This window comes from Girardinichthys multiradiatus, chromosome 19 (genome assembly GCF_021462225.1).
Source record: "Girardinichthys multiradiatus isolate DD_20200921_A chromosome 19, DD_fGirMul_XY1, whole genome shotgun sequence".
NCBI lineage: Eukaryota > Metazoa > Chordata > Actinopteri > Cyprinodontiformes > Goodeidae > Girardinichthys > Girardinichthys multiradiatus.
In genome coordinates, this window is record NC_061811.1 from 3,224,152 (window position 1) to 3,235,604 (window position 11,453).

Here is an 11,453-nt window from a genome sequence, read left to right on the forward strand (position 1 = left end):
ACCGGATGCCTCCTGGACGCCTTCCTTGGGAGGTGTTCCAGGCACGTTCCAACGGGAGGAGGCCCAGGGGACGGCCCAGGACACGCTGGAGGGACTATGTCTCTCGGCTGGCCTGGGAATGCCTTGGGCTCCACCCGGAGGAGCTGGAGGAGGTGTCTGGAGAGAGGGACGTCTGGGCATCTCTGCTGCGTCTGCTGCCCCCGCGACCCGGTCCCGGATAAGCGGAAGACGACGAGTACGAGTATGTGTAGGGGTACTAAGTAAAATAATAAACTGATAAAGTTTGTCCATCTAGAGCCCACTGGTGGCCATTGTTATACTAAAAACCACAAGGATTGGGGGTACCTCTCTCTGTCAGACTGATTATAACCATTGGAAAAGAGAAGGGGTCATACAGGTAGCAGAAATGGAGGGTGTGTTTCCACCTCAACCATAACTGAGCCGTTTTAGTCTAAACCTGACTCCCCCTTACTCCATCCAACAGGAAGGGAGGAAGGCAGAGGTCAAAATAATTGGGGAGTGTTGTTTCCTGTTGCATTGTGTGAAAGGTGGGTAACTTTAAAATGGGCTTAGTCAAGAAAATCGAATTATATAGATTTCAACTCATTCATTCCAATTAATCCTAACAATTGAACAGTTCAGTCAGATTCAGTTATTTATTCAAATTGGATAAAACGTTTTTCTATCTAAGGAAACCCAGCAGATTGCATCCAGTCAGTGACTTGCAGCATTCACTCCTCCTGGATGAGCATGTAGAGACAGTGGACAGTCACTGGCGTTGACTTTGCAGCAATCCTTCATACTGAGCATGCATGTAGCGACAGTGGAGAGGAAAAACTCCCTTTTAACAGGAAGAAACCACCAGCAGAACCAGAACCAGGCTCAGTGTGAGCGGCCATCCGCCACGACCGACTGGAGGTTAGAGAGAACAGAGCAGAGACACAAAGAGAACAAAGAAGCACTGATCCAGGAGTACTTTCTATGGGAAGGAAAAGTAAATGTTAATGGATGTAGCTCCTTTAGTCATTTCACCTAGAAAGAAAGAACAGATAAACTCTGAGCCAGTTTTCAAGGTTAGAGTCTGAAAGAGAGAACATAGAGTTAGTTACAGTAGAAGCTCAGTCAATCACCATGTCTAGGAGAGAGAAAGGGTTAAACACTGAAAGACAGGGCCATGTGGGTCATCGGTAGAAGGTGAGCATTAAGTTGTTGCCAGCAGAAGCTTGGATGATGCCACTCTCCAGAAAGGTGTCACAGGTAGACACAAAGTCAGGCCAGGTGTAGCTTCTAGGAAGAGAAAAGAGAGAACAAAGTTAAAAGCTGAAATACCAGCAAATAATGCAAAATTGGAGAGTAGTGTGAGAATGTAGTGAAGAGGGTGAAAGTGGTCATTATGTCCTCCAGCAGCCTAAGCCTATAGCAGCATAACTACAGAGATAGCTCAGGATAAACTAAGCCACTCTAACTATAAGCTTTATTAAAAAGGAAAGTTTTAAGCCTAGCCTTAAAAGTAGACAGGGTGTCTGCCTCACGGACTAAAACTGGGAGCTGGTTCCACAGGAGAGGAGCCTGATAACTAAAGGATCTGCCTCCCATTCTACTTCTAGAGACTCTAGGAACCACCAGTAAACCTGCAGTCTGAGAATGAAGTGCTCTGTTAGGAACATATGGACCAATCAGATCTCTGATGTATGATGGAGCTAGATCATTAAGGGCTTTATATGTGAGGAGGAGAATTTTAAATTCTATTCTGGATTTAACAGGGAGCCAATGAAGGGAAGCTAAAATAGGAGAAATATGATCTCTCTTTTTAATTTTCATCAGAACTCTTGCTGCAGCATTTTGAATCAGCTGAAGGCTTTTAACTGCATTTTGTGGACATCCTGATAGTAAAGAATTACAATAGTCCAGCCTTGAAGTAACAAATGCATGGACTAGTTTTTCAGCGTCACTCCTGGACAGGATATTTCTAATTTTGGCAATGTTCCGGAGATGAAAGAAGGAAATCCTAGAAACCTGTTTAATATGGGATGTAAATGACATGTCCTGGTCAAAAATAACACCAAGGTTTTTTACTTTATTACCGGACGTCAGTTTAATGCCATCCAGGTTAAGTGATTGACTAAGCAGTTTCTTTTTTAAAGACTCAAAGACGACAACTTCTGTCTTGTCTGAATTTAGAAGCTGAAAATGTAATGTCATCCAAGTTTTTATGTTTCCCACATATGACTCACATGTTTTGCTCCATTTGAAGCAGGACTTTCCTTAAAGACCTGTGAATAAAGAGAAAAAAATCAAAATCAATGGATGCACCGATCAGTAGTTTACTATCACACAAGACGTCAGAAGGTATGCAACCTTTATTTATTTAAAATCATGTAAAAACGTTTTGTGGTTTTGCTGTCAGGCTGATGTTAAATTAAATTGAGGTTTATTTGAATACAACACATCAGATTAACATTTAACAATTTTGTATGGTAATTAGCAAAATTATGTGTGATTTTGCTTAAGTCTGACTGCTAGATGGCAACAAACTCCTTCCAGGTATGATCCTTGGCATCTGTAGAATATACATCAACAAGTATTAGTAGGATTCATATACAGTCTTGCCTGCTCTGAGACCAAAAGCAGTTTGAGACGATTTTGTGACAACAATCTGGGTTAACCGTGGACTGTCACAGTTGCATGTTTTGAAAATGAAAAAGAAATAGAAAAGATATAGAATGTCATGAGTTATTTTTTTTTAAGAGTTTGGTTCCTCATCCTTATCATCAGATGTCATTCACCTTGGCCCTGCAGGTGTGTGAAGTTATTATTTTTTGTGGTAAAATCCTTATTTTTCCACAATTTGTAAACATTTATGGGCTTCAGCTGAATCTGTATTTGGGATTTCAAGAGTTTTATAGTTATGTTTTCTTTATCTTGGCGGACCCAGTTGTTTAGTTTACCATTGCCATCCCTGATACTCAGTCTTGCCATGTTTATAAAACCCGAATAACATTTTTTTCTATTTATTCATGTTGAACCACCTCCAGATGTGTCATAGGTAGAATCTCAGTGCCTTTCTTGTGAAATGTAGAACGTTTTCCTTCGGTTCTGGATGAAATTATCTGCAGTCCACAGACTGGGGCTGTTTTTCATCACCAGGTAATGTAAGCACATCAGGAAGAAAAAATGTTTGAAACAAGTGTTGCTATCATTCATGGTCATAGGTATAATGCAGTTCTGATCAGGAAGGCATGAAGGTAAAACTAACACAGACGATGAACGTACACATAAAAACCATTAAATATGGCCCTAAGACAGCAGTCAGTCTTTAATACAGTTCAGTTTTAGCTTTTACAGAAGAGAGGTAAAAATATGGCTGCAGATTCATAAAAGGTAAACAAAACTGACATGAGAAGAAGACAAACTCTGCATATTATGAACATATTTTTCCATTTGAGGTTTTCTGTCTGAATCATTTTTTTTATTTTCTCAACTACTGTCATCCGTGGCACGTGTGGTAAGGCTTGCTTTCCTTTCTGCCAAACTTTGTCTCCATTTATAAAGTCAGCAAAGGCTGTACCCTCACCCACAGCCCACAATAAGTTGATACTGCGCCGTTGGATGGTTGTGGGGATAGAAATATAAAACGAGACGGTCGATGTCTGTGCTGACCACAAACTGGCATGCTTGTGTGTCACCGCTGGAAAATCTGTTGTAACTGCAGAAAGAGTGTGTCAGAGACATCAGAAAGCCTTAGCAAGCTGTTGTTGTCAGTCTCCATACCTACTTTAGCCATTTAAAGCCAGAATAGATTTTCCACTAGTTTTAAGTTATAATGCATATTTTATTTACTGCTTTGTGAATGAGGAAAACAACTTTGTTTAGTTGGAAATTTAAGTAGGAAAAGCATATTTACAGACATTATTTCACAGAAACTGTTTACAAAACACAACTATCACATATACAACTTTAATATTTGCAACACATGAACCAATTTTTAACACAACAAAAAACAGAATGGTAAAGAAACTTATGCATTATAGTTTATATAAGTGAAACAAAATATCTGACTGAACAATATCCTGCAAGTTAGATCCAAACCAGATGCATTTTAATAATAAACATGGTGTCTGATTTAAATATTATCTCTGTACAGTCATCTTTCTGTAAGGTCCATCATTTGACAGATATTTCAAACTAAAGTCTTGAGTGTGGAAGATAAATTTGAGCGAGTGGACTCAGATGTGGTTGTTCTCTTAATGCTCCACTGCTTAATGAGTTCCCGAACTTTTTTCCTGAAGTTCTTTCCAACAATGACGTACAGGACTGGGTTGAGGACGCTGTTGAAGAAGCCTAGGTAGGTGAAGATCTGGTTGCAGACATCCAAAGCAGACGTCAGGTGACACCCTTTCAGGACCTCGGCTCGTGCCAGGATGTTCAAAATGTTGATGAGGTGGAACGGCACCCAGCAAACGAGGAAGGCCAGGAGGACCACCAGCACCAAGATGGTGGCCTTCTGCTCTGTCTTCTCAGCGTTGAACCTCTCTATTGACTGGTTTTTTAGGGCCCGAATGATCCTCAAAGTGCAGAACAAGATGATTGAAATAGGAACGATGAAGCTAAGGATCAGCAACATTCCATCATAGAGCATCTCAACAGTGAGGCTTGGGTATTCCAGGTAGCAGGCATGAACTCCATACTTTGGAAAATGTCTCACTTCCCTAAAGATGAAAGTGGGAATGCTGAGCAACAAGCCAAAACCCCACGTCAGCAGGCAGCCTAGTTTAGCATATTTTGGCCTGCGCATTCTTCCATGCGACAAAGCATGCACCAGCGCCAAATATCGATCTATACCAACCAGAACGAGGAAATAGATGCTGCAGTAGACATTTATTTTGATACCCACATTGACAATTTTGCACATGAACTGTCCAAAAGGCCACTCGAAATTATTAGCAATGTTTACAGCCCAGAAAGGCAAACAGGACACCAGAACTAGATCCGCAGCAGCCAGATTGCTCAGGTAGATCTCAGCGACTGTACAGTGCTTCTTGTGGAGGCAGAAAACCAGCAGGACGAAGAGGTTAAATAGGATTCCCAGGACACTGATAATCAGAATATACACGGGCCCACTGATGTAGATCCATTCCCAGGCCTCTGGATCAGGACAGTTAGTATCATTGGTGTCTTTATGGTCTTCATACCATGCTGTGGTGCTGAAGTCAGGGATGCTGTAAAGAACAATAATATACAGCACATAATTCTTTCTATTTGATTAGTATATAAATAGATTTTAAAGCTCATTAGCATTCTGTCTAGATTGAAGCTATCACTCCAGATATTATTCTTAAAAAACATGTTCACATTTTGTTGCATCTCAATCACAAAAGTCAATGTAATGTAAGCGCATCAATTCAATTAATTGATAAACCAACCCAAAGTAGTTTATAAATGTGAAGTGAAAGGAAAAGGACACGTGGTTTTCACAACGTTTATAAGTAAAACTCAGGGCCATGCATTTGTTTTCAACCTCCTTTACTCTGACACCTAAAACAAATCACACAAGCTCCATGTAATCCATCATCTGAAGCCGCAAGAAGATGTTACAACTGCAAACATACCGACACATGACCATACACCTAAACTGAAAGGCCGAACAAGGACAGCATTAATCAGAGAAGCAGCCGAGAGCCCTGTGGTTACTCTGGAGGAGCTGCAGAGATACTTGATGAATATGCATACCCCCAAAAACCTCAAGCTATAGCTGCAAAGAAAGTTGGTTCTAAAACGTGTAGAGGGGACTAAATACAAACTCCCACCGCACTTTTCAGATTTGAACTGTAAATCATCTGAAACCTTTTTATCATTTACCCTCCACTTCACAATTATGAACTACCTTGTGTTGGTTCAGCACATAAATTCCCCCCAAAACTACACTAAGGTTGAAATGTGACAAAATGTGAGAGTTCAAACTTTTTCTTAAAGATAAATGTGGGTGATTCTGATATTTTTTATTTGTATTAACTTCAGCAACGGTCTGGCTAATCTGAGTGCGTGCTGAAATAGTGCCACAGCTTTCCAAACAAACTTTGTATATTTTTGATTATACAGTCCAGTCATGAGATCTGCTGTGGCGACTTTTTGGGAGTGCCTCTGACCACTGTGGAAATCTACAGGGGTTGGACAATGAAACTGAAACACTTGTCATTTTAGTGTGGGAGGTTTCATGGCTAAATTGGACCAGCCTGGTAGCCAGTCTTCATTGATTGCACATTGCACCAGTAAGAGCAGAGTGTGAAGGTTCAATTAGCAGGGTAAGAGCACAGTTTTGGTCAAAATATTGAAATGCACACAACATTATGGGTGACATATCAGAGTTCAAAAGAGGACAAATTGTTGGTGCACGTCTTGCTGGCGCATCTGTGACCAAGACAGCAAGTCTTTGTGATGTATCAAGAGCCACGGTATCCAGGGTAATGTCAGCATACCACCAAGAAGGATGAACGACATCCAACAGGATTAACTGTGGACGCAAGAGGAAGCTGTCTGAAAGGGATGTTCGGGTGCTAACCCGGATTGTATCCAAAAAACATAAAACCACGGCTGTCCAAATCACGGCAGAATTAAATGTGAACCTCGACTCTCCTGTTTCCACCAGAACTGTCCTAAATATTATTGAGCCACTTTGGGGTGTTTTGGAGGAGCGAGTTAGGAAACGTTTTCCTCCACCAGTATCATGTAGTGACCTGGCCACTATCCTGCAAGAAGAATGGCTTAAAATCCCTCTGACCACTGTGCAGGACCTGTATATGTCATTCCCAAGACGAATTGGCCGCAAAAGGAGACCCTACACCATACTAATAAATTATTGTGGTCTAAAACCAGGTGTTTCAGTTTCATTGTCCAACCCCTGTAGATTACAGGGCGAGTTCATGGCCTTGACAGAACAGTTGCTGAGGACAGAGCCTGCAGGGCTGCTGTTTTTGGTGAGGTAAAACCCCCTGGGACCAGACCTTCTCTCTTCCTGTTGTATGTAAACCTGTAAGAATTAAACTGATTACTGTTTCCTCTGTTGCACATGGAAAATATAGCTGTCAGTCACATGCCATACATAATTGTTTTACCTGATTGTGATTCATGAAGTAGAAATTGCCATATTGCAGTAATGAGCAACAGGCTGGGTGTGTTTGTGTAATGAGATTCTCCTGCTTCTCTTTCAGCTGTTTGATGTGTTTGTAACATCAAACCTTTGTTACATAAAATATTTTTAACTGAACTGCATTTTAAGAGGGAAGAAGAATCTAATGTTTGATTTTTTTGAAGTTTTCTTCTACTTTATCCACAATTTTTAGTACATTTGTTCAAGATTTTGTATATAAAAATATGAATGTTTTCAATTAAAACAGAAATTCAAATACAAAATGTTATATCTCAATATTTTACTGACTATAAAATATTTCAGAACTGATAAATTTCCTTCCGTACATGAACACATTTTAATCAAGCCAAACATATTTCCTGATCTCCTTATCTCCAACAGAAACAACATCTTCACAGCTCAGATAAAATGTTTTAAAGCTTTAAGATCTTGTACCTTGTAGCCGAAAGAGTCATTTCTCCTGTGGGTCCAGATGCTCTGCTTCCCAGTCACAAGCAAACTGTCTCACTCTGCTGTGTCTGTCAGTGACTCGCTCCTTTTGAGTAAACTGCAATTAGTGTGATGTCAGCCAAAAGGCAGGCCGAGTTTATAGTTCAGTCAGTGCTCTACAGGACTGATGATTGGCTCTCAGGTCTTTCTCTGTCCTCCTCACAGCAAGAAGCTTTCCAGTTTCTAATCTTGCATAGTTTGAAATCTGAACGATGTTTTATGGTTGCCTTATCTAAGTGGATGAGAAAAAAAGAAGCTTCTAACTGTAGGTTTTTACATAATGGGGTAAAGCAATATTTGGTGTTTATCTTGTATCATCAGTTGTCTACATCTGCATCAGCCTGTTCAGGGTAGTGTTACCTATCTCCAGCAGGAACACCAGAAGTACAGTCAGTCCATCACAGGGAAACACTGAAACACACGGGACATCATGCATGCACACACTCATACCTAAAGGTGGTTCAGAGTCTCCAACCAAGCTAACATGCAATTTTTTTGGTCTGTGGAAGGAAGCTGGAGGACCACTTGTGAGGCCAGGTGCAAACCACCATGAAGACCTATTTACCTTGTCTTAAAATTAAAAGAATAAATCATAATCATTAAGCCTTAGGTCCTTTAAAATCTGGATGTAGAAAAGGTGAACTTCCCAAAAACTAGGAAAAAAATGTTCTTTCTTGATTTTCTTTCTACTTTTAACATGTCAACTTCTTCAGCCTGAAATATTCCAGTCCACATTAATTATATGGTAGTTTATCGTTATTAGGCCCTGAGATGGGCCAATGATTGGCAGCCACACTGGTTGTGATTCTTTTTCTTATTCTGATCTTTTCTTTGAATTGTCAAAGTCAAACAAAACCTCACAGCCCAGGTTCTATGGTGGACAAACAGAAAACATAATGCAGTCATAATAAACCAAGGGCAACACTGATATGGCTTAGATCAAAGGATGTGCTAGAATGGTCCAGTCAAAGTCCAGACAAAATCATCCAATCTAACTGAGTTTGAGCTATGATACAAAGAAGAATGAGCAAAATTTTCAGTGTCTAAATGTATAAAGCTGGAGACATACCACAACACAGCAGCAGCTGTAACAGCAGAAGTATTGACACTGGTGGGTTTGATACAAATGCCACACTGTTCAGTTTTGTCTTTGCCAACAAATTTTGAAAATCATGCATCATTTCCCTTCCTCTTCCCAAATAATAATTGTGAAGTGGAGGGTTTGGTCTAACTAAATAAGTGCACATTAAAGTTTGTGGCTATAACATGAAAACATGAAAACGGTTTGCAAGGCTCAGTAAGTGTTAAAAACCCTTTTAATAAAGAATTTGTAGTTGAATATTTAACAGATCGAGAAGGTTTCTAATAATTCAAGATGTATCCAACAACTCCTGACAATTTCACTCTGAGGCCTGACCATGATGTCTTCACACAACATGAGACTAGATTCAGCTTTCATCATTTGGAGAGACAGACAAATTCAACATAAACTTCATGTCTTTAATTTGGATTTATGTGAGAGAGCATCACATTGCTCTGTATAATGATAATGATCATAAGAATGACCAATACGTTTTAAAAAGGATTTTTAACAAAATAAAATCTGAAAAGTGTGGTGGTAATTTGTATTCAGACCCCCTAAGTCAATACTTTAAAGAAACACCTTTTACTGCAATAACAGCAGCAAATCTGCCAGCTTCAAATATCGAAACAATGACATTTTTACCCATTATTCTCTGAAAAGTTTGAACTCTTTCAAACTGGACATGGAGTATCTGTGAACATCATATCTTAAGTCTCAAATAGATTTAGGTCTGGACTTTGATTAGGCCATTCAAACACATGAATATGCTTTGCTCTAAACCATCCCATTGTATCTCTGGCTGTATGTTTAGGGTGGTTGTCCTGCTGGAAGATGAACCCCCACCCTAGTCTTTAGTCTCCTGCAGCCTCTAACGGGTTTTTCTCCAGAGCTTTCCTGGATTTACCTCCATCCATCTTGCCACCAACTTGTAAGAGTTGATGAGAAGAACAGAGCAGCTTCTTTCACATGTTCATTGCGTTCTCTACATGGTATAGTTTAAACTGCTAACAGGGCTTCTTATGGCTTCTTCCATAAAAGCAAGATTTGTGGAGTGCAGAGCTAATAGTTGTGCTATGGACATATTCTCTGACCTGAGCTGTGGTTCTCTTCAGCTCCAGAGTTGGCTTGGGTATATCTTGGCTGTCTTATTAATTATTGCTCTCTTTGCCCAGCCTGTCAGTTTAGGTGGACGTCCATGTTGTGGTAGGTCTGCAGGTGGTCCATCCTCTCTTCATGTTGGATTGAACAGAGCTCTGGGACCTCTTCTTATCAGAAATTGTAGATTTCATTTAAATAGGTTCGTTTTCTTGCACAGACAAGAATTTTAAGCATATATCAAAAATGTTTGAAAGGGTTGAGGTCATGGCCATTCCAGAAGCTAAATATTACTTTACTCATTCCATACCAGTTTGTATGGGTATTTAGGATTATTCTCCTGTTGGAACACCCAGCTGTGTCCATTTCAATTATCAAGCTGTTCAGTGATGTTCAGAGCTTGGAATATTGTTGTAAAACCTAACCCTGCTTTAAACCTCACCACAGCTTCCCCCCTGACCTGTCTGCTATGTTCCTTGGTCTTCATGATGCTGATTGTTCTCTAATGTTCTTTAACAAACATCTGAGGCCAGAAACAGAGCAGCTTCTGAACACCTGGACCTCTGAAGGGAGTTGGTTTCACTGGATTTTATTTTGGGGATTTCTGAGTAAAAAGGGTCACATAAATATGCATGCCACACTTTTTATAACTTTGTTGTTCATAACAGTTGTGCACTAACTGGTTTTGCTCTATCACATAAAACCCAAATGAAACACATTTAGGTTTGTGGGTTTAAAGTGAAATGTGAAAATGTTCAGTGGATATGCAAGTACTGCATGGGATTACATCGCCTAGTGATATTTGTCATTGTGACAAACACCAACTGCAGGGATTTATTGGACAGTTGATAAAGTATCTCACAGTGGAACATTTATAATTTTATTACAGGCAGACAGAGACAGTTTTCAAGTTTAAAAGGACATGTATTTTAACAGGCTAAGTGTTCTGCTTTTCAGCAGGCTCTTCTTGTAGACAGGAGTGGGCGGCGTGTACGCAAAAGCAAACTGATGACTCCAAAAATTTGGAGTGGAAGATGATTTCCAGATGGTAACTGGAGCAAAACCCCAGAACAGCTCTTAGACACACAAGAACTATGCAAGACTAGAGTGACATCACCAAGAAAGGACAGGAAAAATGGATGTCTACCATTTCAACCTTCTTCTTGAATGATCTGGCAGGAAGGTGGTGTGGTTTTGGTTTAGTGAAATGAAGATCAAGAGCTATAGTATCTCTCAAGCCTTCAAGGAGGAATTTGCTTTATCACGTTCAGAGATGCAATGTCTATGGAGTATCCTAGCTGTCATCTAGGGAGAGATGAGATCATCTGGGTTAAATCATCGGTCCATGAAAAGTCCAAAACAGAGAAGCATGAGATCAGCTGTGATGCACACAGATTTTTTTTTCCCTTAGTCGAGGTGAATATTTCAAAAACATTCCAGAAAGTGAACAGAGAACATTTAGCGGTGGTAATTCATACTTTGTTCTATTTAACTCTGCGTTGGGAAATTCGTTTTACAAACATTCCCTTAAAAAGGTTGGGCTGTCGTGATCCTTGGACTTTGGTGTATTTTTGTCACTGAGGCAGTCTGTATAAGGTTTATTCTTTTGCTTTGAGACTCAAGGGTTTTGTATTCTGT

At 40.0% G+C, this 11,453-nt stretch overlaps 1 protein-coding gene across 1 annotated transcript; it reads right to left on the reverse strand.

The window, feature by feature from the left end:
* Positions 1-3,811: 3,811 nt before the first annotated feature.
* bdkrb2 (bradykinin receptor B2) lies at positions 3,812-7,699 on the reverse strand. The gene is made up of 2 exons (XM_047345696.1): positions 7,583-7,699; positions 3,812-5,219 (listed from the first exon to the last, which is right to left on the reverse strand). Exons 1-2 carry the CDS (start codon positions 7,600-7,602, stop codon positions 4,181-4,183), a joined length of 1,059 nt encoding a protein of 352 aa, XP_047201652.1. The 5' UTR covers positions 7,603-7,699; the 3' UTR covers positions 3,812-4,180.
* Between the last annotated feature and the right edge of the window lie 3,754 nt (positions 7,700-11,453).